The following is a 27,962-nucleotide window of genomic DNA, read 5'->3' on the forward strand; positions in this document are numbered from 1 at the left end:
TTATAAAATATTTTCACACACATTCTCTAGAATCTAGATCTCACAAGATCCTATAAGGTAAGCAGAGTAGAATCTCACCTTTGTAATTATTAAGGACAGTCATCTTCCTTGTAAAGGTGCACTCGAGTGGACATGAATAAAACTGTGTAAACTGCCTTTTTCACAGAAACAGAAGATAAAAGAACCAGAGAGGACCACTTCCCAGTGGGGAAGTCTAGCCACACCAATTATTTTACAAGCGAAGAAAATGGAAGGCCTGAGTGATTAAGGGTCTTGTCCAAGGTCTCCCAGGTAGATGTGGCAACACTAGGATTATAACCAAGGGCTTGGTGCTATTTCCATTATATATATACATGCATTATTCCCACCTGAGCCTGTGGCAGACACTGCTAGATCGATTATGGCCCTTGTCCAGCTTGACCTACACTCAGTCTCAAATCTCTTCCTGCACAGTCCTCTAAGCCATCACCACCAGTCAAATGAAGAATGCCCTCAAGTTGATATGAATTTGCAATTTCTGCACTCTCTTTAGAAATTCCTATATGGCAAGAAATTAGAATCCTATTTATTTATTAGAGTAATTAATCCCAGTAAATTATCTACTGAGATTCAAAGAATATCTTAACACCCATGAAGCTGAAATGGCTTGATATCTCCACTTAATCAGCCCTTCCAAGGCAATGTCTCCCGATACCCTATGGGCACAGAGCTTTACTGCCTGAGAAGTAACCGAATGGCTGATCTGGATTCCAATCAACAAAATACCCATCTGCATTCTTTCCCATTCTTAGCCCAATCTCCAAGCTTCTGAGCTCTCTTTGCAGTACACAGAGAGCCTACAACAGACGATCATAAATTGGACATTATAGATAAAAGACATGCAAAGGATTGGGTTTCACTGAAAATAGTTTTATTAGAAAATTAATTAATTTATTAAGATACACATATATGCCTAAGTATCCAATATATACCTATAGCAGTTATGTGTTGTGGCTTATAAAATATAAAATTAGTATTTATGTAGCATTTTGCAGTTTACATTTTTACCCACATCGTCTAGAATCTATTAATAGATCTCACAAGAGCCTATGTGGTAAGCAGGGTGCATATTATTTTAGGACAGGAGAAATAAGTTAAGTACCTTGCACAGGGTCACACAATTTGTAACCATCTTATCACTATTAAGTCCTCTCTTACTTTCGGACATAATCCCTTCTCAATCTAAATCCCATGCTTTGCCTAGACTCTCCTGCCAGGTCCAAAGGTCTTTGGTGCATGTGTAAAAGACAACACTGACAACCCAGAAATCCAGATTAGAAAATCATGTGGTTTTGGGGAAATTACTTACATTCTCTGGACTTCAAGTTCATCATCTTTCAAATAAAGTTCTAAAGTTACATGATTCTGTGAATCCTAAAATCACCACCACAACTAGGTTCGCTTCAGAAGTCACTTTTAGGGGGCTTCACTGGTGGCACAGTGGTTGAGAGTCCGCCTGCCGATGCAGGGGACACGGGTTCATGCCCTGGTCCGGGAAGATCCCACATGCTGCAGAGCGGCTGGGCCCGTGAGCCATGGCCACTGGGCCTGTGCGTCCGGAGCCTGTGCTCCGCAACGGGAGAGGCCACAACAGTGAGAGGCCCGCATACCGCAAAAGTCACTGTTAGTAGACCAAAGAAAATATGACCACATAAAGGACAGTTGAACAGGAACATCAGTAACAACTGGTCAGACACTGGAAATTAGGCCAGAGGCAAGGGCTAGATATATAGATAAAGGAGATTTATGAACAGAAGGTGCAAATAGACGAAACGTGAGAGTGGAAATATAAGGGTGTGGTGTGGTGTGTGTGTGTATGTGTGTGTGTTAAGGGTGTGTGTGTGTTAAGGGTGGTGTGTGTGTGTGTGTTAAGGGTGTATGTGCGTGTGTGTGTGTGTGTGTGTTAAAGGTGGTGTGTGTGTGTGTAAGGGTGTGTGTGTGTGTTAAGGGTGGTGTGTGTGGGTGTGTGTTAAGGGTGTATGTGTGTGTTAAGGGGTGTGTGTGTGTGTGTGTGTGTGTTAAGGGTGGTGTGGTGTGTGTGTGTGTGTTAAGGGTGGTATGTGTGTGTGTGTGTTAAGGGTGTATGTGCGTGTGTGTGTGCGTGTGTATACGTTTACTGGATGCTTAGTCCATGCCAGGCATAGTGCTAAGTGCTTTGTATGCATCATCTCATTAATTTTCACATCAACCACATTAGGTAAAAATTATTTCCTCCATTTTACTTATGAGGAAACTGAAAGTCGCCTTTGGCCCCATTTAGTAATGGAGTTGCTTAATTGTATAAGTAATTGACATTCCTAACAATCCTTGGTTCTTCTGAAATATCTTGGAATCATTTATATCCCTCACACAATAGAACTGCATTACAAGCCTACAGACTCTTCACTATCTGAGAGGAACATTTTCGTGACTAAAAAACCTGAGAAAGTATCACATGACAGAACTGAAATAGTAGACCACTTGTCATCAATGGGAATTTAGTTTGCCAGGTTTTAATTTTCCTTTTATTCCTCTATGCTCCTTTGTTGGAGATTTACAGGTTGAGGACCATGATTCCAGGTAGAGAGAATAGCAATCCTAGAGGCTCCATGAGACTCCTGAACTCTGAGACATGTTCATGAGATGCTCCATGAAATTGAATTCAGGTTGGCATTTGGGGGCCCAAGCCCCAAGCAAAGTTGAGAGATGTTTTCTGTCTCCTCTAACGCAAAATTATTCCCAGATACCGGCATGCACCTACATACATCAGCAAAGGGAGGCCGAAGGAGCATGGCACAGGACAGTAATGGCACCGTCCATCATGCTGAGCCTCTCTGCAGCAATAGGGAAACAAAGCTATGGAACAAGGGGAGCTATGGGCAGTAAAGACAGCTGGTTCCCTCCTATCCCCAGAGACAAAGACTCAGAGGAAGGCCCCAGAGTTGTTACCAAACGTGACTTTCTTTGCCGTATGATAAGAGTGAGGGAAAAGCAAAACTGTAATCTGTATCCACATTTGGAATAGATAAGGCACACTGTTCCTAATATTTAATTCATTTTCTTCTTGTGAATGAGCTATTCTTTCCAGTTACAACAGGAACCAGAAAATGGAGCTTAACTTTTGTTTTAACATTTATTAGAATTAATACAGGGTCTCTAGTCATCTTTGATCCCACATGGTACCAGTTCCAAGTAAGCCAGGCAATGTGCAAATCTTCAAAAGGGGGACAGCTAAATCTATCAGTTGCTTAAATAAAAGAGGCAGAGTTTCTCAGCCACATGAATGCCTTGTCAAATAACTACTCCAGCTGAAATTAGACCAGAAGTAAGTGGGTAATATCCATGGTCATAAGTTAAAATTCTTGTAATCTACACCTTATTTAGAACCAAGAGCGTGCACCAGTTAGCTACAGCAGCAGCAATTTCTATGTCCTGAATAACAGTGACCGATGCTCTACTAGGGGATAATATCTAAGGTGTGTTCCGCAGTGACAGGCCACACTCCAAGGTCTTACAGGAACTGGTTCCAGTGGGAACTCAGAGCTGAGATGACTGTTTAAGGACTTATGCTCCCCTTTCTTTTAGTGCTTCCACTCCAGTGAGGTCCATCTGAATGAGAGAAGATAACCCCAAATCTCAAACTAAACAAAAAGTTAATAGCTTTTGAGTTTGAACTTTATCCGAGTTGAAAGTATTTCGTTGTTACCTTTGTAAATCTGCACTGGTGCTGCAGAAATGCCTGCATGCTGCCTTCTCACAGTCTACAAAGAGCACACCAGGTTCTCAGGAGACCTCGACACCCAGGGCCAGTGCAAGTGAGAAATCTTACCCTCCTGTACTCCTCTTAAGCGTCGTGGGGATTTCTTTACCAATCGGACATGAAAGATTGAAAAGTTGGTCATATTTCAACATCTGGTTCCCTTCCTGGAATGATGAGTCTGTTTCTTGAAAACAGGAGCATCTTTTCATAAAATCACTGCCTCTGTAAATAGCTAGGTAGAGGACATTTGCCATGCAGAGGCTCTACTTGCATATCTGCCCGGAAGAGTGCCACAAACTTGGCATTATGAGTTAGGAATTCACCCATCACTTCTATGATAGGAAATCCTGTATCACATTACATCTGGGAAGGACCACAAGTATATGGTCAGGACTACTAGGAAAAAAAGCATCTCACTAAGTTTTCCAATCAGTCCATAGTCTGTCTACCATCAAGTGCTTCAGTCCCAGCAAGTATGATTATTCCAAAGCCTAAATGACAAGCACACAGCTAAAGCAGAAACCCGATTCTTCTTTTAAAAAGTGTTTAGTCTGTTCTACATTTAATAATAGGTTGCTACCTTATTCGGTTTCAGAGCTGTGTTTGAGTTATATGTTTGTCTATATTTCATTTTCCTCAATGGGAAAAAAATAAAGGCAAGGTGACAAGCCATCAATTAAAAAAAAAAAAGGAAAAGCAGACTTCCCATCATATACCAGAGGAGAAAAATATGAGTCCCCTAAGCAAATTTTTTTTCCTATTGGTCTGACAGTCTCAGCTACGGTATCACTAAAGGACTCTATAAAGTAATTCTACATCATTTTGTATTAAATTGATACTATAAAAGCCTCACTAATTCAGACCAGTTTTAAGAAAGATCAGTTTGAATTAGTGACCATTCTAACTATAGGGTATTTTTTAAAAGGCAATGCATTTTTATTATTTACATGACTCAATTTCAGCCAACAAAATGTAGCTTAATGGAATTCCTCAAGAATGCTGTTCAAATCAGTAGAGAAAAGTATTGGAATTAGCCTATCTATTTTAGTAAGAGTTGAGGTTCTCAAAAAAGGCATTTCTCTTCGAGACTTTTAATATTCTTTTTATAGTCATATTTACCCCATGAATTTTTCAGCAAATGCTTTCTTTAAAATATTCTTATACCTTACCTGAATTTTAATAAAGTCCTAATTGAGTTTACATTAAATGAATTTTAAAATGCATAATCCTTTATAAGAGTTATAATCAGTAACAACTGACAGAATTCCGAGGAATTCTAGACAGGCTTCTTTGCGATAAATGTGCCTTTTATTGAGTGTGAATATACAATAGGAGCACTAGGGTCCTTTCAGTAACACTGACATAACTATTTCCCTACATCTGTCCCAAGAGGCAGTGCTACCACGGGACAAACAAAGGTAACTCTGGTTTTTAAACAATAGCTGTGGGATGCTTAAAACTGACCCGGACTGGGGTGATCCAGGTCAGTGAGACACGCTCTCACACTCTTGAATCACATGCTGGAATCCATTTATTTCAAGCTAGAGAGCTGGTAGACTAGAGAGGCTGTGAGTCAACTAGAAAATGCTCTGATAAAGGCATCTCTTACAACACATGGTTCCAGAAGACATAGATATAGACTTAAATAATTCAAGTATACTTTCCACACCTACATACTCACTATTAGCCATGGCTTACCCCTAGGTGTTCCAACAGCAATTAAGCCACAATTTTATTTCATTTTAGAGGAGCCGAGCTGGTAAAAAGGGTTATTAACAATGTGAAACCATGTCTCTGCTGGCCACGTGAACAAAGGGATCAAAATTTGCCCTGAATAGTGGAAGCTAAAGCTTAATGTTTCCACTTAGTCACTCATTGCCTGAGTTCTACTATACTCTTTGTCAAAAGGGATTGGTTTCCAGATTAAACAAACTGGAAGCCAGTTTTTCATATATAAAGGAAGACTGTAGATCAATGCCTTTGACGTATTCAGGTGGATTTTCAAAATTCTATTTTGCTTGACCAACTAAAAACATGAATGAGAAGCTGACATGTCCAAATGCCAATGCAGTACGTCCCTACATACAAAAGAGTTCTGTGCCAAAAGTGCGTTCGTGTAAGTCCAACAGAATTAGCCTAGGTACCCAACTAACACAGTCGGATATATCGTACTATACCGTAATAGGTTTATAATACTTTTCATACAAATAATACATAAAAAACAAACAAACACAGTACAGTAAACTACACAAAAGCACAACCACATGCACTCACATGACAACGTGAACTAACTTATGTGACTGGACACGCTAACGAACGTTTACATCTTTGAAAGTTCGCAACTTGAAGGTTCGTATGTGTTGCTACAATCTCCTTCTAAAAATGTTTGACCAGTCTCTCCATTTGATGAGTATTGAAGGGATAAGTCAATAATATAAGAAAAATCAGTTCATAGATTTATATCCAAACATAAATCTAAGGCCAAAACATACTAAAAATAATATGTGTACCTCACCAAATCTATGTGTACAGTGAGAAAATTATAGACAGATAGGGACTTTGGACAAATTGCTTATCCTCTTGATCTTGTTTACTCATATGAAAAAAAAGTGGCCAGGATTAAATGACAATGTATATAAAGCAGGGGGAATATTACAGGCATAAGATAAGGCAATAAATGGTAGCTATTTCTATTATCATGCTGCCCTCTGATGCAAGCCATCTCCACCACCCTCTGTTCCATAAAGATCTGATTAATTTCCATAATGAGAAGTCACTATGTAACTTTACCATCAATGGAAGAGAAAGAAGCTAAGTATGGGACATACTTAGCGTGTGTGTGTGTGTGTGTGTGTGTGTGTGTGTGCGCGTGTGCGCGCGCGCGCGCGCAAGAGAGACAGAGACAGAGATTTATTTACTTTTTATATCCCAGTTCATTCCAAAAAGAATCTGGAGTGAGATATGTCACCTTTCCTCTGGCTCCTCCCTTAAAATGCTCTTGGATTATTAAGTAGGGTTTATAGCAAAGAGCCATGAGCAATGGATTCGGGTTCTGAGATTGTCTGGTTGATCACAAACAATCTCTTGGAGACAAAAGTTCTACTTCATTGAAAACATTTTGCTTTCTCCACAGTAAGTATTAGGTTTAGAGTCTGGAACTAGAGATAGGCCCTACTTCTAGACCTAGTCCAGGTCTCAGTTGGGTTCTGAAGGACTATACTGTCATTTATATTAGATGCTCTGCATCAGACGGTGATAAGGAAGATGGGATGAGGAAGCCAGTCTCTCTTGCCTCTCTTCCATGTGTCAGCGCAAGATACAGTCAGCTGCACTGCATCTGGTCTTGGGGTTTTACCACTTCCAGCCCCATCATATTCAGAGGTCAGGGACGAAGAACCCCTGAGCCTGGAGTGCTGAACATCAGGTCTTGGCTGAAATGCCACTCATCTAGAAGAGGCCTGTCCTGACCTCCCCTGGGGAGCCTGCTGGCCGCTGGTGTCACATTATCATGATTTATCTTCATCGGAGCACTTCTCCCTAACTGATATTTTCTTGTTTATTTATCCGGGGATTTTTGGTTTTGTTGGGTTTTGGGTTTTTTGTCTATTATCTCTCTTTCTCCCTACCCCCAACAGCATATAATCAGTTCCATAGAAGAGGGAACTCATCTGTCTGGTTCAATGCCACATCCCCAGCACCCAGCACAATAGGATCCTTGCAGGCCCTCATTAAATGTTTGTTGACTAAATGAATGGTGATGAAGGGGCAACTTCAGACCCTCTTCCCACACCTCAGCTGGTGCCTGTCCTAACTTCTCTCTAAGCACAGCCCAGTTGCCTGCAGCATTAATCGGGCTGTGATGTCTGGTGAGGGAATTGACTAGGCATTTAAAGGCATGGTCCCCTGTCCCTTTCTCAGGTTTCCCACCTGAGTGTGGATCAGGTTTTATCTTTTGGGAAAGGCTTGCAGTACTCTTGAACTTCATCTTCCCTTTCATGAAGCAAAATCAGTCATCTTCTACGTCAATATTTCTACCGTATTCCCCCAACACACAACATACACACACAGAGTTCTCATTTAGTATATTATTTGCTTATTATTTGTTCAACTACAAAGTTGTACTTTGATTCCTATTCTGTTTTGTTTTTTTTTTTTCCTGTACAGACCCTGGGAACCCTGTAAAGAAGTGGGGGTGGGGATGTTTGATAGGGCAAGATTTAGGAATTTCTGGATACCTAGACATAATACCATTAAAATAGACCCAAACACCATCCTCTTTGTCTCTAATACTGAAATTTGATCATAATTTGCAAGCCAAACAGATCTGGTGTCATGTGGTAGCTGGTAATTTTGCAACCTGTATGTGGACGTATACTGTCTTCAATGGATTCTCATTTCAAAACTGGCACCTAAAAACCTTTGCTATCACAACTTCCCTCACCATGAAATTATCTTCTATCAGACGGAGAACAGTTGAAGGGAAAGGTTCATGCCCCTCGTCACATCAGGACACTGGAAATGTACCACAGAGCCCAAATAAGGATGGAAGGACCAAGGTGGGAGGGAATGGAAGTCTTTGCCCTCAGAATCCAACACCACCACCCCTATTCATGTCCTTACTAGGGACATGTACTGTCCCTTTAGAAGGAGGGGTTTTATGTTTACTGTCTATCAGTAAGAGCAGACTAATGTTAATAAAACACCATGACCGTCACTTTTATTATCCTGCTTTGTGGCATGTCAAAGATTATTTACAAAAAAAAAGATTATTTACAGTCATTTTGAGTAATAAATTCTACCTGGCTTAAATAAAATGGACTTTATGGCAAAGCTATAAAATTATTTCAGATCTTACAACGCTTTGGACATTTACCCCTCAAATGTATATGTGTGATATCTTAATAACTTCCCTAACTATAATATTTGCAATTAAAGAAGGATGAAGTGATTTTCCAAAATTTAGGTTAGCTAGACACCCTGAAATTAGTAATAAACATACCTACTATACTTTATCTCCTTAATATATGTTAAACTCCAATTCATCTGAAATGAAATTTTGGGTAATTGAATATTGCTTTAAAAAAATAGACCAAATATTGCTTGAAAAAAAATAATAGCCTTGAACATTTTTGCCCTGATGAGGCTTTCTGATTTAAGGTTTGATTTATACTATTTTTATTTTTATTGTTACTATATTTTGAGCTGTACAAAATTATTCATCTTCATGAGAGGCCACAAAATAGGTTTAAGGTACATTAAGAAATAAAATTCTAATGAACATATTTTTAATAAAAGCAGATTCTGAAGCTTTTGATAAATTTAAATCTGAGTAAATTAAGATACAAACAAATAAAACTTCAGTCATATTGACAATCACAATCTAATATGCTAAAACTGAAATGATGTTTGAGATAAATATATTTTAAAGACTTTCCTGGAAAAAAAATGCAAAGCACAAATACTCAGCAAATAGCATATTACAATTCAGTGTGGACAACACTGGCATATGACATGTAGTTGACACCTCAGCCTCTGGAGCTGGACTGGACAGCTCTGTATTCTGTTCCAGCAAGAAATTTCTAGGAGACTACAAACATGCAGAGTGGGTAGCAAGTTTAAAAATTTAGCACAGGGAACTATATCCAATCTCCTGGGATAAACCATAATGGAAAAGAATATTTTTTTAAAAGAATGTATATCTGTGTATAACTGGGTCCCTCTGCTGCACAGCAGAAATTAGCACAACACTGTAAATCAACTATCCTTCAATTAAAAAATGGTTTAAAAAAATTTAGCACTTAATTTCATTGGGAGTATGAAATGGCCTCATACCAGCTTCAATATAAAACCTGAGAAAGCAAAATAAAATATGCCCTTATATCATTCATGCTGTTCTTCCTCATTTATTTCTCCCTTCATTTTCTTATTCTGAGTTTGACATAACAAATTAATAAGAATCTGGTAAGAACTACTGAAAAGCTTCAAGAGTTTCATCAAAAACCTACAGGAAATCTATAGAAACGTTCCCACATCTTTAGCTACTTTTTTTCAGACCTTTGGATGGGGCTCCCTGTAGGGCCATCCCAGCAGTCTACCTGAGAGATACTATGCTGGTACTTACCTCTATAGTGATCATATCGCTACATAATCACCATTCCTTCACACTCACCTCCCACTTCCCTACCCCCAGGCAGCCTATTTTAGGGATCCTGTTTGGGAGAAATAAAGGGTGAACTTATTACTTGAAATATTGGGAATTCCACAGTCTAGAGCCTTGCTATTTTCCTATACATGTTCATCGTTAAACTATAAGGTTACACCACGTGTGACTCTATAGAACGTAATAAATGATAAAAACAAAAGAACAGAACACCCTTCCTAACCCTTCTAGGCTTTCGTAATTCTTAGAAATTTGAGTTTCTGCATCTCTGTTTCTAGACTTAAGGAAAGACAAAGTTATTTCTGAAGAGCCATCTAGTTCAATAAAACAAACAGGCTGAGAGAGAGGTGGTAGAGGAGGGAAGGGAAGAAGCTGCCTTTGAACACGAGAGTCTTGCAAATCACAGCCCATCTGCACCACTAACAAGTCACGGGCCAGACAGTGAAGACCTGTGGACAGTCCCGTCACCGGGAGTATTTGATCATACATATAAACTGATGAAGCCTGACAAAGCAGTAGCTGGTGCAAGTCAGAGGGTTAGGACTGCAGGATCAAGGGCCCTATTTTTTTGCCCTGTTGGTGAGTTTGGGAAAGTTGCTCCCTCTCCCACGCCTCTTCATCTCTATCTGTAAAATGTGGGTTGTAATAATAATCTGTCTGAAAAAACTCTTAGGGTATTTACTAATAAGAGCGATAATAAAATACTTGTAGGGCTTCCCTGGTGTCACAGTGGTTGAGAGTCCGCCTGCCGATGCAGGGGATGCGGGTTCGGACCCCGGTCCAGGAAGATCCCACGTGCCGCGGAGCGGCTGGTCCCGTGATCCATGGCCGCTGAGCCTGCGCTTCCGGAGCCTGTGCTCCGCAACGGGAGAGGCCACAACAGTGAGAGGCCCGCGTACAGCAAAAAAAAAAAATACTTGTAAAATTTAACTGCCATAGAAATGCTCAATTATACGAGCCAGTTTTGCCTGTGCAGTCAGTTTCTCTTCTGATATCATTTAAAACATGTTCATGGGCGTATTATTTCTTTCACGATGCCAGGGAGACAGTGGCTTGAGTGAAATATTTCTAGCCTGAGAAAGGCAACAGGAAATGCTTCAATTGCCCTGCTAGGGTTTATGAAACTCTTGCACTTACATGCTTTCATTGGATCACAATAAGCCTGTGAAATAGACTGGGCAGATAAAATCATTCCCATTTAATAGAAAAAGAAACTGAAGCCCAGAAGTGTTTACCAACTTGCTCAAGGTCATCTGGCCAGGCTAGAGTTCAAGTTTCCTTACTCCTTGCACTCTTTCTAATTTACCACACTACCTCTCAAGACGGGACAGAATGGAAATTAATTGATGGATTATCATTATTATTTATTTATGATCACATTTGCTGAGCACTTGTATTTCCACACATTATCTTATTTAATTTCCCAATTATGAAGCAGGTACTATTTCTTAAGGAAACCTTCACTGACCAGCTCAGTCCAGAAAGAGAGCTCCTTCTGCTAAAGCCACATAGCATTTTTCCTTACAATGCTCACTTGATATATATCATGGACAGTCCTCTATTTTAGCTAAGTTTTCACACACACATTGTGATGTCCTCGAAAACAGTAATCATATCAATCTTCGCACCTCCACAGCACTCAGAACAGTGCAGTGTGCATTACAGATGCTCAATTAACATCTGTTGCTTGAGTAATTACAGGTATGTGATGTTAAAAAATCCTTACATGGAGCCAAGTTTCATAGTAATAAATATTTCACATTCCAGAAAACAAGAAGTCAGAGCTCTCCAATTATTTGAGTGAACACTACATTAGCGGATTACATTCCTGCTTACCATTATTTTAAGCCTCAGCTATACTTTAGAAATATAAATTTTCAAGGTGTAGAATTTGCCAGTGGAAATCATCCTATTCTATAGAACAAGTACCTCACATGAGGCTGATCTGGATCACCCAAAGCGTCTTTGCCTGATGGCTCCTTACCTGATAACATACTGTCTGTTTTTATTGAGGGAAACTTCAAAGTCATTTCATGCTTGTGCCTATGAATCATCAGATGGTCCTCTGTTGGGAAGCGCTGTCAAACAAATAGAAAAAAAGGGAGAGGGGAGAGGAGCTATTCAGTTTTGTAATATATATTTCACCATCATAGAGAAAAAGACTCATTCAGCACTGCAAACGTGACAAGGAAAACAAAAAATTAGTTCTGAAAAAGTGTGAAAGCATGGTAAGTAAAATGACAAATTATTTTACGCAACCACATATGCATTCATGTCAAACTTCGGAAAAGAACTACACGTCACGCTTAATTATTTGCCATATATATCTACAGATGTACCCCATGACATTTGCATAGTATGTTTCTGTTTATGAAGACCTTGCGCACTGATTATCTCATTAATTATAATTATACATATGATTTATAGTAACAGCAAATTATTTTGAGTGTTCTATACTCCATGCAGTGTAGTAAACCAACACTTTATTTTTAATTTTCAGGGAATGATATTATGGTTGTCAAAAATGCTGCGCCCAAATATTTTCAGCTGTCTGGCTTCTGGTCATATGGTGGAATTGGATTTCCTGGCCCTCTTGTGGTTGGGTGGGGCCATGTGAGTAGTTCTACCCATTGAGTCATGAATGGAAGTGACACGTCATCCAGATGTGAGCATCTATTTCTTGGGGCAAGACCCTCTCCCTTTTAGCAAAGAGATTCACAATACAAGGAATAGTGGCCCCTCAATCATCCTAAATCTCTGAAGAATTACGAAGAGCATCTCTGAATTCTGAAGGATTATGAAAAATATCCTGCCAATCTATAACTGAAATGTACGCTTGGGCAACTGAAATAAGCCTTTGTTATGTCAAGTCACTGAAGCTTTGAACTAATTTGTTATTGCAGCAATCCCAGCCTATCCTGACTCAGACTGGTATGTTTTAATAACTGAACTTAACAGGGTATCTGCTTTATCAAAGTCAAAGTCTTTGACAATCTAGAAAATCTCTCAGAGCGTCCCAGCTCCTCAGGCTAGCCATTATAAATTTCAATTACCATTGTATATTAAGGTAGAAATCTTTTCTGCAAACAGCATAATTTGTATTCACGGGAATGAGGGGATTCACTGGGCTAAATCCTTTGCAATATTCTAAAAGTAGTTCTTCAAATAAATATCACTTATTTCTTTGTCATTTGTATAACATAAATTGGAGAGTACAGAAGTTGCAACACATGCCAGATCATGCCAGATTTCTGAATACACAGAAGTCTTCATGACATGTGGGTTTTTCCTGCAGGATCATCTGGTCCTCTATAACACTATAGTAGAATGACTGCATCAAATAAGTGACACTACCATATGTGGCTTAGACACAGAGGTTGAATTTCGTAGTCTTTCTGTCAAAAGCCTTATTATAATTCTTTTCTGTAATATATACCAAAAAACAACATGGGAATAGCCTTCATTTGCAGTCATTTTGTTAGCCATTTTTGGCTCCATAAAATAATAACCTAAAATAGAATATAAACAAGAATACTTATTATATACTACTAATAATCTCCATGATATCTCATATTAATTATAATTACCTTCCAAATAAGACAATACAGGATATCTGTGATTTTTTTTTATTTGGTAGGAAAATAGCAAATTGTAAATAACCAAAAGGTATAGTCTGCAATAGATACAGAGCTGAGAGAGGCCACTGGAACTTAAAACGAGGTAAATGCAGAGGGCAAAGGAACAGTGAAATTAACATTGGACTTTGTGAGATCAGAAAGAGCAAGAGAAGCTTGTTTCTCCTCACTTTTGGGACAAAGCTAACTTATAAGGAGCCGTAACACACACACACACACACACACACACAAAACCTCCCAGGTATTATAGGCCATTCCTAATAGAGCAAAGGTTCTTTCCAATGAGGGAAAAAGGGGGTGGGAGGGGAATCCATCCATCACCTCCAACACAGCGCAAGCACTCATAATTCATATTTACTCCCCTTTCCAATTCCCAGCCATCTTTTCTTCTCCATGCAGGTCCCAGGCTATGGAACATCGCTCAAGTAAATGCCATGATGGACTGATTCCCTAACACCCCACCAGGAGACCCCTGGAATCACTGGCCAACCACCATACTTTCTCAATTCTAATATCTCTTCAATTGAAAGATGCTCATATTTTTATAATAGCTTATCAAGAAAAAGAAACACTTCCACATTAAATAGAGACATCAAGTTTTAGATATATCTTTACATTTAAATTTAGTGGGGGTTGAAGGAAGAGGCTTGGAATTTTACCTTAAAACCAAGAAACTATGTAAATTCTCAAGTCTCATGTTTCTCCAAACCTTTCCTCAGTTCACCCAGCCTTCTCAAGGAAATGACCTGCTCCTTCACTGAAGTTCAAGGTCATTTGAAATGCACCCCTTCAACATTTATTATCACCTCCATCTCAGAATTTACATTAACTTCATAGGTCCTATTTCCATTCCCTCCTGTCTCTGAGGAATGAGCATCGCCCCCCCCCCCCCACAGGATCCTCTACACCCCTGTAGTCTGGGGAAGGGCACTCCAGCTGTGGTCCTTCAAGCCAGCATGCTCACTCCTCCTTGCCCTTGACTAAATCCAGCCTGGCGAGCCTTGACTTGATATATGTATACGTATAGCTGATTCACTTTGTTATAAAGCAGAAACTAACACACCACTGTGAAGCAATTTTACTCCAATAAAGATGTTAAAAAAAAAAAAAAAAAAAACCTTTTCTCAAGCTGCTTCCTTCTCAGGCTACCATTATATCACTCTGCTTCCCGTCACTCCCTAGCACTCTTGAAAGGCTCCTCTATGCTGGCTACCTCCACTTCCTCACTACCCACTCACTCAATCTGGCCCCCACCCCGACTCCTCTCTCATAGGTCGCCGGCAAACAGCCAACTGCCAAACCCAACAGCCCCTGCTCAGGCCTCTCGCTGTGCCAGCTCTAGCAGCGTCTGACACCAGTGACCACACGTCTGTAGCATTTATTTATTTATACCCTGCCTGATTCCAAAAAGGAGAAAAGATGGCTTAGAGCAATACCTAAAATATAGAATGGGGGAGCATCACTTAGAAGTAGGTGATTCCCAAAAGGGAAAGGATCCAAAGAGAAACAAGGCTAAAGCCAAAATGCAAGTCACTGGGCAGTCACTCTCAACCGGGGGCAATTTGGCCCCCAAGGGGACGTTTAGTAATGCCTGGAAACATTTCTGGTTTTCGCCACTGGGGAGCGCTACTGGGATCTAACACATAGAGGTCAGGGATGCTGCTAAGCCTCCTATAATGCACAGGGAAGCCCCCCACACACACAACAAAGAATTATTCAGCCCCAAATATTGGTAGTGCCAAGCTTGGGAAATTCTGCCACACAGTCCAATGTCCTCTGTGCACTTCTTTTCTCTCTGACTTATCCAAATGCTGGATGCGGCTAAATACCCCTTTCTTAAAGGCTCTCCTCTACCATCATTCACAATCCTGGACTCTCCTGGAACCCTAACTTGCCATGAACCCTCTCTGGCCTTTGCTAAGTGTCTTGAGGATCCCTTTCCCTTAAATGCCCCTTCCACAGAGACACCCCCATTATCCTCCCCAAGTAAAGTAAATCCCCCTAGGATGGTCTTCAGGGTGGCCTGTGCTCTTCCTTCATGGAAAATTGCAATTCATTAATTAACTGATGAATTGCTCATGTGGTTCCACATGTAATGCCTAGGCTAGAAGTTCCGTGAAGGCAGGGATACACGTGTTTTATGCACAGAGCAGGCCCCTCAAAAATGTGCTGAATGACTGAAATTGAATAAAACTTAATGTCACATTTTTACAGCCAAAGCAAAGCAAACTGCTCAAGTTATTGGATTCTTTCTGGCTACTGAGACTCCCCCTTAAGGAAATTAAGTGGAAATCAGTTTTAACTTAGATAAGGCAATTTTCTGCATTCACAATGGAGAGTCCTGGTCTAGCAGAACTTTTCCCAGTACTTCAACCTATCTGTGTCTTCCCAGTGTTTCCTATTTCAAAAGGACCTCCAAAACCAGCTTGCCAAAATATAGTTGAAATTCAAAATAATATTCTCTACTGCTTTCCTTATTTATTAGGTAAAAACCAACATTCATATAAAAGCCCCTGGAGAATCTGCCAGAACACAAGCAAAGGAGGCTGGTTTCTCAGCTGGTGGCTGATGTCAACAGCGGCATCGCGAGGCAATAACATTTCATGTTTTCATGACATAGTCCCTCCAGGAAGCTTCCAGAACCCTCCTCAAACTCTCTGGGGAGATACAATGAAAAGGGTCCTTAATGGACATCACCTCTCACTGACTCCCAGACATTGCTCTACGCTGTGCTGCCAACCCCACAACATAAACAGGCAAGAGAGTGGGGCTTGATTCCACCTGAAACTACTGGGCACTTCAGAGAATGAGAGCATAACTACCCACATGCCTGTGCTCTGAGTTCTAAGCTTGTCCTTTATCCCATAAAATGAAGATCTTGGCATGAGAGCACCATGTGTGGTCATTTTCCAACGACTGGAACTTGGAGATATCCAAAGGGTCCAGTGTAGAAAAAGTCACCATCCTGTTCCAAAGGAAAAAGGTCAAATTCTGATTTTAGATGATGGATGTTTCCAGTTTCTTTCAGAGATGGGTTCTAGTACAATAGTAGCAGCAGTCACCATAGCAACAGTGGGCGTCAATTGAGCACAACGTGCAGGTCCTTTACTAAACACTCCACACACAGTACCTCATGTAAGCCTCACGTCTAATCCACTTGATGGCAACCATCAGAGGCTAAAAGAGGGTTAACCCAGCATAGCAGGCCAACTTCCTCTCTCAAAGTTTAGATAAATGGAAAAACTATGGGTTCTAGATGAGTCATAGGGGGTTTATTTTACTCAAACGGGAAAACAAAACAAAATCGAATTCAGTCTCTGATGGTGAGCTATTTTACCAGTAATCCAAAGGCCCAGAATTCAAGTGGCTATTGTCAAAAAGAGCACCCTCTTTCCCCCTGTCTGAAATAACAATCCTGAACATCTGGTGGGCAGGATGCGGCTGGCTCGCTTCCAGGGGAAAGTTATGGATGGAAATGGCCAACACTGATGTATTTCAGAGGCTGTGAGGGAAATAGTTCAAACTAGTCAAAGTGGAAAATGATGATGATGATGATGGTGATGGTGATGATGATGATGATGGTGATGATGATGATGATGGTGATGATGATGGTGATGATGATGGTGAGGGGGACTTTGAGAATATCTTGGTGAAGAAGAAAAGCCAACAACAGGCATGACTGCCAAGTGAGAGTTGCCTCACTGTGGGGAAGGTACTGCATCCCCTGCAGGCCAGAGTGGAGGACCCCCCTACACTCACCTGGGAGCAGCCTGGGGCACTGCAGACAAACGGCCTCTCCTGCTCCAAATTCATCTTGGATTCCTCATAAATCTGAAGGGTCAGGGGGAGAGAGGAAGGAAAACAGAAATTCATGAATATCTCCTGCTTCTACCTGAGAAAGGCAATGGCTCGGAGCCCCCTCCTATGCCAATTCCCAAATTAGATGAAAAAAACATAACCATGAACAACAGGTCCTGCCTTGCTCAAGTTTATTAGGCTCTCTGCAGTCCAAGTTCCCACTGTGTTTTCTTGAGTGCATATTCACTGCACTCTGAAGAAAAAATGCCAACAAAGTGCAACCAAAAACAATGTCTATTGCAGCAGAAATTCTGCCTAGTGGGTGTTATTATCAGGTAAAATGTCACCTGTGCAAGGCAAAGAGCAAGAGAAGGGTAGTTACTGGGCAATCATCAGTGTGAGAACCAACCCTGAGCATCAGGTCAAATGATTCTCCCATGATCACCCCACTGAGATTCAGTATGAACAAGGGACGCAAGGTAGCCCTACAGCCAGCTTAGCAAATGACCCTGGCAGTGAGCCACGGTCTTAAATTCTCTTTCATCTCAGGCATTTGATGATGCCTCAACAAAAGCTATCCAAGTTGTGCAGAAGTGACGAGAAATCAGCAAATGCAAAAAGCATTACCTTAAATATTTCATTAATTTGGTTTTACAGGCTAATTTGAAATTAAAATCAGATTAAGGTGACTGCCCCTCTGATCTAGATAAGTTGTCTGGAATAAGGTAGCTTTGCAGGGAGAAACCTTATGTTGTGATCTCAGACATATGTTAAACTATAGTATGGTCTTTTCTTATGCAGGGGTTAGGTTCTAAGGTAAGTTCATTAGGCAAAAATTGAGCGTAATCAAACATCTTTGCAAATCTTCCCCCAAACCGATAAAAGTACAATATATATGATTGTGTGGTTACTAATCTATACAGTAACATAATTTTTTTTTTAAATATCATAAGGAATACTATACAATTGAAGTTCCACAATTTAAAGAGTTTTCTAAATCATACTTTTCTTTTTGCCAGTTTTGAAACTGAGTTTAAATAAGCTCCATGTGCTGCTGGTGGGACACGGCTTCATTATAGAACTAAAACCTACTGTTTTGTCTCTGAAGAAAGGAAGTCCTGTGCTTCCTTAAAATTCTACTTGTAGGTTATTCCAAAGGAGTCTTAAGTCACCTTCACCCTTGAAAGAGGAAACTCTGCTTCACTCATGGAATAGTTACCCTTCATCCAAGAAAACTTTATCATCTTGCAAAAAAAAAAAAAAAAACAATTCTAATTTGTACATCATTACAGCCTTCCCCCAAACACTAATATATCCACATATATTCTTTGGGAAATAGAGGCATACTTTCACTTTTCTGAAACACAAAATGAAAACACTTGCCTTAGATAACACTCCTAGTCAGATATTAAAAACAAATTTTAAAATGTAAACTCTCTTCACATCACTATTCCTCAATTTTCACTAAGTAATGCCCTTTTCACTCTCCATTTGGAATGACTAGTCACCTATCAAGGCAGTAATGTCGAATAATTTTACAGTTTTCCTGTATCAGGCATATTGGTTAAACTTTTTTACTCTATTATATTTAGAAGAAGAAGGAAAAAAATGCAAGTATCTTCCGAAGTTTTCCACTTGCCCTTGTCTGAGGAAAGTCATGAGCAACTAAAATGACTTCTCACATCTCATTATTCATGTGGTTTTGCCATCACTTATCATAGAGCATCCCTCCTCCCCGCTGTGAATTCTGATGACTTACTTCTAAGCCTCCAAATAAAGAGTGACTTTAAAGCTGAGAAAATGATTTTGATCCAAGATAGAACAAACAGCATAGTAACTGGGTTATTCATTAATATTAAATATGCCTTGTTTTTCTAGTAAACTTTTTAAAACACTTCCCTGGAACTTTTCTGTCTCTGGGTCCATGATCTGCCTGACCATTACCAGGTCACTAAACTGCTTCATGCCTCAATTTCCCCTCCTTTAAATGGGGGTATGAATATCAATCTTCAACTCCTTCATTCCTGTATCACACCAATCAGTTAGGGAGCCATTTCCAAATTATGGAGAAAGGTCTTAAAGGTATTTAAGTGTGTGTGTTTGGAGGTGGGGGGAGGTTTTGTGGACAAGTGTTACCGGAACCTCACTCTAATATTAACTATTCCTCATGTATAATGGAGAAGTTGCCATAAAGTAAGTCTTTCTTGGACATCATTTAACAATTTTGGTTGCTAAAGTGACCAAAGAATGCCAAGATTAGTCATATTATTAACCGATATTAAGATTACATGATGGTAAAATGGGAATGTTCCAAGAAAGTTCCATAAAAATACATGTATGGTCTACATCTGAAAGAAGTAATTCGTGATAATAATTAAATTAATGTCCAACCGATAGAAGTGGTCAAGATTGGAAGTGCTACTGCTGCAGTTTAAAGGGGATTCATTAATAAGCCAAAGTGAAGAAAGAGACTGACCAAGCCTTGCCACATCAGTATGAGGAGGAAGTATTCTTCTACCATAGTCACAACTCTATCCCAAACCTGAGTCCACCAAAATGCGACTTTTCCCATAAATTCAGGCCCTTAATGGTAATAGTTTATCAATTCTGCTTAACGTCAACATGAGCTACCTTATCTTAATTATTGGTTATAATTTGCATACGAACTGCAGCAAATATCATGGAATTATATGATGCTAGTGATAGGAGACTGAACAACATTCAGTCACAAAAAAAATTTCAGTCATATAGATTTACTCTGTCTTATTGAGCCTTCATAGTCTGGACGCCACACTTAGAGGAATAGGATCAATTAGACAACTACTGAGTCTGCCTTCAAATAGTTTAGAGTTCATTATGTTCAACCGAGTTACCAGTCATTGTATTATTTTATTATTAAAACATATATGAATCTGTATCAATTTATCACATGCTATGAATCCCATGGACCAAATGCTTTGGCAACATACTATCGGAATAAGTGTCCTGAGGTAAAATGGCAGCTGCTAAAATAAAATACATTTTAAGTGATGAATAAGGTCTGAGTGGGTGTATATATATGTGTGAACCTCAACTGCTTTATTTTGATGCTCTGCGTTCCCACATTTAGCCCTCTATAAACAGCACACCCTTGCTCATTCCTCCTGTGTGGGTGTTGGGGATAGTTTTACTAAATAGTACCAGTCTACCACGCAGGCTTCATTACTTTTATCAACCAGTATGATCTGGTCTGATGTATTAGTCAAGAGCCATGATCTCTTTTTATGGTCTATTATTATGGTTCTTTTCTAGCACACATTGTAATAATTATTCTCTCAAGCAGACTTCTACTAAAGCCCTGTGTATATTCTTTTATCATCCATCACATGGGGGGCAAATTACTCAGACATGATTTTAGCCAGGCTGTTCTGCATTTGGTCCTCAGAGGTCAGGCCTCATCTTCTCATTTCCCATTCAGTTGTTTTACTAGCTGGGATGTTTTAATGAACCAGGTTTTGCTTGGCAACTGCCATACCCCAGGCTGCACTGCACAGAGCTGCCATAGTAGGCGTTCAATAAATATTTGTGGGATGGATAATGAATCCTGAATCACCACAATAAACCGTCTCAAACAGCTTGCTTTTTTCCTACTCCTAAGGCAGTGGTCCTCAAACTTTTCGGCCCACAGCCAAGTTTTCAGCAAGGCAAGAGTTTGTGCAGGCCAATAATTCCACCTGTTCCCAGTTATGACCAGAGAAGAAATCTCACCAGGTTTAATGGAAAAAAGTCAAAGTTGCTTTTGGTGAAAACAACAGTCTAGTTTTCATTAAATTTCACATGTAAAGGTATGAATTCATTATGAATTCAGTCTGTTAATATTGTCACAGATGCTGAAACCACTGGAGCCCAGTCTATTAACCATGTGTGGACTGTTTATGGCACCCCGAGAGGGCCCTCTGAGTAACACCCAGTGCCCCATATCTTTGGTTAAATACAGTAATAATTGTGGAGGGAGCTGTCTAATCATTTCAGAGTTTCTTTACAAATAGTATCATTTTTTGTTCCTCCTTTTCCAAAGTTTAGCTTCAATGTTCACTTAGAACAAATGCCCCAAGAGTCTAATCTCCCTTCAGAGTTTTGGAAAACAATACAAAACCCTAATAACAAACCGTAATGGTGTATTAAGCGAGTAGAGCTTTTTCATAGTCGACAAGGAGATGACAGGTTTGATTTACAATTCAAACTAAACTGCCACTGGATTCAGCTGGCCTCTCAATGAGCAAGAATCTCTTTCATTGTTTAGCGTTTGACCCTAGAAATTCCTCCTGGTCTAAAATGGGAAATCTTCCACAATGGCTGATGCAATCCATTCAAATGCTTTGCCAGGCATTTAGGTATATACTTGGAATTACTACTTCATGAAGGGCAAACACTGCAAAAAACAAATGCTACAAAAAACTTGGATAGTCTACACAAAATACCGTAAATACGTATTTTCAACTTAAGAGCAACAACTGAGTCCAAAGGGAAAAAAACCTACATCATCTGCTTTGCTAGAATCAGCCAACAGTGATGCTTCCCCATCTAAATCATAGTAAGTCATTACCGATTCTTAGTTAACAGCAAACTCCGATCTCAGTGTAATGGCCCAAATTTCCCCCACAAGAGCAAACACATTCATACAGTGATATGGGATTAGGAATAGTAAGACACTAAAAATGTTGTTTTAATCTGAAAATCTGGCATGCACTTTTATCAACACCAAAAGTTCTGGGAACTTCAAAGCCACAACTGTATATATAAATGAGCACTAATAATAATATTGATATCCTCATCAGCTCTGGTATTGTTAATCTGGACATGAATGCATTAGAGATCTGAAAGGGGGCTTGCATTTTAATAGCGATGTTAACAACCTCTGTCAGCCTTTACTGCCCTACAATGAGCGTGGAATGAGTCTTCTTGGCAGGACTCCTGTGAAGCAGATCTTCGCTACCCTGTTGAGCTTACTAGACTGCAGAAAGGGTTCTAGAAGAGGAAACAGGTCCTTCCTAAAATGCCAAGGTTAGCCGACAAACATCTTGAGTTCATCACACTGTGTGAGATTCCAGATCAGTCTTACTTTGTTTCTGGAAGCAAAGATTGTTTATTATCTAAATTAGTTAAGGGTATAGCCAATTTGTACTTCATGTCTCTGAAAAAAAAAAAAAAACACCAAATATTTCTCTCAATGTCTTGGTCAGAAACGCAAAGAGCCACACTCAGTAATAGCCCAACACAAATTCAGCAAAAGCACACATTAAAGTATTTTATTCTAAGATGCCTGATTCTACTTTAAAAGCCAGGGTGCAGGGTCATTCTCCCAACACGTGGCTAGCTATTGGAAAGGAATTATATATTTAATCTGAAGGATATGGTACCTTTCACTACTTTATTTGCTCATGTGTGATACAGAGCCATTTTAGTAAAACATGGTAAATAGGACCATTTACAGAGGTATTATTTAAAAAATAATTTTTAAATTATTTTAAAATTCTTTAGAATTATTTTAATATTGTAACTTCAAACAGAAAAATAAACACCCTTGAATCTCAGTCCAAGAAAATCAATTATTTTGTGAGTGGGTCTTAGTATCCATCTCTGCATCTGTGTCTCTCTGTGTCTTTGTTTTTCTGTGTGTATCTTCTCTCTTGAAAACTCTATGTCTCTCTTTTTATATGTCTGTTTCTCTGTGTCTTTGTCTTGTTATGTATGTCTTTGTCTCTCTTTGTCTGTCTGTCTGTCTCTCTCTCTCACACACGCACACACACATACACACACTCATTTTATCAGATGTGCTCTTACTAGCTTTACTGGTAAAAAGATCTAGTAGGCTTGTTTCCTGTTTCAGTGTTATTCTTGAAGTGGGCTGCAGCTAGAATCTGAATTTCATTGGGCTATTATTATTTGCAGCTGTGTGACCTTTTTAACCCCGCTTTTAAAGTGACATTTCAGCCCTCAAGCTTGAAACGCCTTGAATGCTGCAAAGTTTTCAAACTAGAGATTTATACAGGGAACAAGACCAAGGGTGGGACTCTACCTTCTCAGCGAAAATTTCAACAGAACTTGGCGAGAATGGGGGTGTCTTGCTGGGCAGTTTACAGCCAGAACTCTTCCCTGGGAGTCCTCAGCTCTACCCAGACCACTTGCAGCTAAACATTGCCATCCCATTCAAACCAGAATATCATTGTCCTTAAAAGATGTCCACCATTCACTGGTATCCCCAAAGTTCAGAGTCCCACAGCCTGAATCACAGACCTCTTTAGGGTTGTTTCACAGGCTGCATCACGCTTAAGGGACTGTGCAAATGTCCCTTCGAACCAGGCCCATGGTTCCCAGGAGGAAGGATTTCCAAAGAGCTTTTGTCTCTGGAAACTCACAGGGCCTTACTTCCCGGCCCTCACAGGAGAGAGTGCTGGGGGCTCACATCCTCTCGTGTACTTTAGCAGAGGTTTGTGGTTTTATTTATGTGGCGTTTATACTGTGTATGAAAAAACATTCCAGTGGGATTGGGTTTTCATATGTTAGATTCCTCTGTCTTCTCTCTCTCTTTTTTTTTTTTTTTTTTGTTTTTGTGTTAAGTTTTCCATATGTTTCTTTGGATATGAGCCCTCTTTTCAAAGTTATTGGCTAATTTCTACTTACGTTTCACACAATACTGTCTCACAGCTTTCCTACCTATGGGTTCAGAAGTTCAGAACATACTTGTTAAGCAACAGTGCTGGACCTTAGAGGTGCAGCGTATTAGTCTCTGCAGGGTATGTGTCTGTGCCCAAGGCCGTATGTCTAAGTCTGTGTTCCTCTTCCTGTTTCCACCTTGCACAATACATTTTTGGCAGGACACACCTCATTTCAATGAAAAGTTTATTTGACATGCATGTGGTTAACAAAACACTAGCTTAGAGATTCTCAGGTTTTGAAGGAAATATTGAATGTAACAAAATTACTTGGCTTGTTTCTAATGAGACTGAACCCAACCTCAGAAGACAGGCTGAAAAGCAAACTCTTCCTTTTACCTACTCCCAATACGAACAAACTGATGAGAAAAGAAAAAAAAAAAATTGGAATAAGAGGTGACCAGGGGTTCAGTTGACCTTGTCATCTGTACCTTTCCAGAAAGTCTTCCACTGCAATTTAAAATAATTGCCCTGTGAAACCCTGAGAGGAAAGACTATGATAGCAAAGAAATTAAATGCAAAACCAGGTATATTCTTCATTCTGGTCAAAAGCAGCTTGCCTTTAGAAATTGAATAACTTAGCAGAAGAAAGAAAAAGTTCTTTCTTTCCCTTTTTTGCTCTACTATAGTAAAATTTGACTTTAAAATTGTAACCCGCTCCCAAATGGGACCACTTTGCCTCTGGATACTTTTTAAGACATTTTGAGTGCATTTGGTTTTTAAACTGTTTTCATGTAAAAAGAATATCTTCGAATATTCTGAAAAATTACAACTTTCTAGTCTTGGCTTGCTTTTCACACATTCAAATGATTTTTATTGGCTAGAACTGTTTTCCTGGTATCTTTATTCTATACAAGTATCCTTGCGTCTCCAGCAACAATATATGTTTGGTCCATGTGAGGTATAGGCTGAAGTCATCTTTAACAAAACATCTGAGAAGTTTCCTTCTCATGCATGAATCAGAGCTACAAAATGTGACACTGTGTATGAAACACAGTGGTGATCATGCCAGACCTCTCTGCTCTCTGCAAGGCCTGGTAAGAGGCTATTTCATCTTAGTATTAAATCTTATGATTACCATCACTGACTTACTAGTAAAAGACATTTGAGAATGATGGTATCAAACTGAGTGTTTTTTACCTTTTACTCCAGAAGAAAGCTAGGCATTCTCAAGTCCTATCTAAAGCAGCCAGCAGTTGTGTTCAGAACTTGCCCCATCTCACCGTGTCAGTTGAATACAAGGGTAAAAATACATTCAAAGACTTGATTCAGATTCCTACCGCACTATGCGTCAAATGTCAAGCATGTGAACATTTGACAGTACTAGCAGGTCACTTAAGGGCCACGTTTAGGTAAAAATCTTAAGTCATCTGAAGATTCTGTCATCATTCTAATAAAGTTCCCTCTGTAAATACTAGCAGGGACTCCCCTGGTGGCACAGTGGTTAAGAATCCGCCTGCCAATGCAGGGGACACAGGTTTGAGCCCTGGTCCGGGAAGATCCCACATGCCACGGAGCAAGTAAGCCCGTGCACCACAACTACTGAGCCTGTGCTCTAGAACCTGCGAGCCACAACTACTGAGCCTGCGCTCTAGAGCCCACGCGCCACAACTACTGAAGCCCACACACCTAGAGCCCACGCCTCACAGCAAGAGAAGCCACCGCAATGAGAAGCCCACGCACCTCAATGAAGAGTAGCCCCATCTCGCCACAACTAGAGAAAGCCCGCGTGCAGCAACAAAGCCCCAACGCAGCCCAAAAAAAAATAATAAAAAAAAAAGTATATATATCTTAAATACTAGCAAAAGGCACATTTTCATCGGCTTTCCTAGAGAAGGCACAATTTCCTTGCATGGCCCAGCAAGAGGATTTGGAAATATGTGAAACCAGTTTTTAGTTGCCACTGTTTCTGGGAGTCACCACTGTCATTTAATAGGTGGGGTCAGGGGTACGAAATATTCCATGACGTGCAGAATGGGCAGCCCCGTGCAACACCAAAGTTTCCCGACCCAACAGCTAATAGTGCAGATTTTGCAAGAATAATCATAGTATTAGTCCCACTGCCCACTGGTTTAGAGGTAAAAAGCAGATAAGAGTAAGAAAATAGTAAGAGTGAGACAACGAAAACAAAGTCAGCATACAGCAGAGGAAATGAAAATAAGAGACTAAACACATACCCACCTCTTTATACTTTGCACACAGCTCTGGAAAACGCAGGCAAAGTTAAGCCTAGGATGAGGCTAGATTCAATGCCAATAAAAACTTTATGAATATTCAAAAAAGTATGTGAAATTATCATTCCCTTTCAATGTGAAGGAGGGCTGGGGACTGTTGCCAAAATTTAACTAAGCATAAGCATACGCTTTCAATCCATAGCGGAGACAGATGAGTAAACTAGAGTAGACTTTTTTAAGTGAATTACCTCGTTTGGCTACTTACAGCCCCACTCTCCAGTTCACTTACCACAACGTTCTAAGCCATGTTGACGCAATGGTAGCGAAAGAAAGCCTTGGCACAAGGTGGAAACGGCTCTTGTTCAGATGCCCTTTCACTCCTGATAATTGCCTTGTTAATTTTATATTATTGCTGAGGACAGCGTCACCAAAAGGACCATGCTTTGTCTGATTTTGGTTTTCTTTTCCTTTTAAAATTTAAGCGGAGAATGTCACAAGATTTCAAATTGTTTTTATGTTACTGGTACCATCAATCATCAGCTCATAGGATACTTATTAGGGGAACACTGGCCCCCTAACCCTAACCAACTTCAAAACTTATTAATAGGGCAAAAACTTACTAATAGGCATATATACACACACACACACACACACAAATACATACATATATAAATACACATACATACACACACACACACACACACACATATATACACATTTAATTTTTTTTCTCTTTCGGCCTAAGTTTTCTAATTGATAGGTTGCGGTGTGTATGTGTGACACACATTACAGAGATTATTTCATCTCCATAAACTAGCTCAAGCCTCAAAACCGATACCTAATCCTAAACGTAACCCAGAGGAGGCTACTGAGCTCCAAGGAGGTATAAGAGGAAAACCCAGGTCTGCCTCGCAGCCCAAGTTCACCACAGTTAAGGATCATTAAGCCTGTATTTTAAAAGTGCAGAAATCAGATGTATTTCTGAGAATCACTAAGTCGTTTCCACAGACTAGAAAAGTCCTTCATGTCTTTCTCAACTTCCTATTAAACAAAAGAGCCACTCACTAAAGCCTATAAACCCACTGAAACATACTGGAAAAAAGGACACAGAAAGAAAAGGCCTTTTCCTTGAACCACCACCCACGAGAGGTTACACTGTACCAGACTCCAATTCATCAGAAGGTCCTAGCTATTAACAAACAAACGAGGGGCCAGCTCCTTCTCTCCCCAGGGCTCGGCCCCCAGACAACAGCTCCATTTTTCAGTCAACACTCCCAATCAGCATGGAAAGGGAAAGGGACTTTTTTGAATGCCCCTGCTCCCCCAAACCTAGGACCTTTCCCTCAGCTTGACTGTGGTCTCTCTACTCAGGAGGTGGAGGTCAGGGCCTAGGAAATACCCTGAACCTGGACTCTTCCGAGAGGAAAAGTGAAAGCAGGCAGGGGCACGAAGCACCCAGAGGGGATTTGGAAGGAGGCCGGTCAGACATTTCCATTGAAAGGCTGGGTAAAGGGGAAGCAGAGAGCCCCCAAGCCCACATGGGTGAATTACAGCTGTTCAACGAGCCAGTTCTAGGATCTTCATAGCGCACTGTTCAGGGGCAGCTTCAGGGAGAGTGACCTGTGGACAGTGATTGATTACCTGTCGCCCAGAACTTGTTCCAAAGTGATTCAACCTCGGCATGCACTGGGACAGGATCAGAAACCGAGGACACTGGTCTCA

The 27,962-nt window shown here is 40.1% G+C and overlaps 1 protein-coding gene across 4 annotated transcripts in view; it reads right to left on the reverse strand.

The window, feature by feature from the left end:
* The window catches only part of CREB5 (cAMP responsive element binding protein 5), a 412,090-nt gene that overhangs the window by 320,081 nt on the left and 64,047 nt on the right, over positions 1–27,962 (reverse strand). For 3 of the 4 annotated variants that reach the window (XM_030857422.2, XM_030857420.2, XM_060305479.1), the window contains exons 2-3: positions 17,333–17,404; positions 11,923–12,016 (exon numbers count right to left, since the gene is read on the reverse strand). In XM_030857422.2, the coding sequence (XP_030713282.1) occupies positions 11,923–12,016; positions 17,333–17,386 (148 nt within the window). In that variant the 5' untranslated portion in view covers positions 17,387–17,404. Of the gene's footprint in view, positions 1–11,922; positions 12,017–17,332; positions 17,405–27,962 lie in introns of those variants that run through there. The other variant, XM_060305480.1, reaches the window with a different exon arrangement.

Source organism: Globicephala melas, chromosome 9 (assembly GCF_963455315.2).
Source record: "Globicephala melas chromosome 9, mGloMel1.2, whole genome shotgun sequence".
In the NCBI taxonomy this organism is placed as follows: Eukaryota; Metazoa; Chordata; class Mammalia; order Artiodactyla; family Delphinidae; genus Globicephala; species Globicephala melas.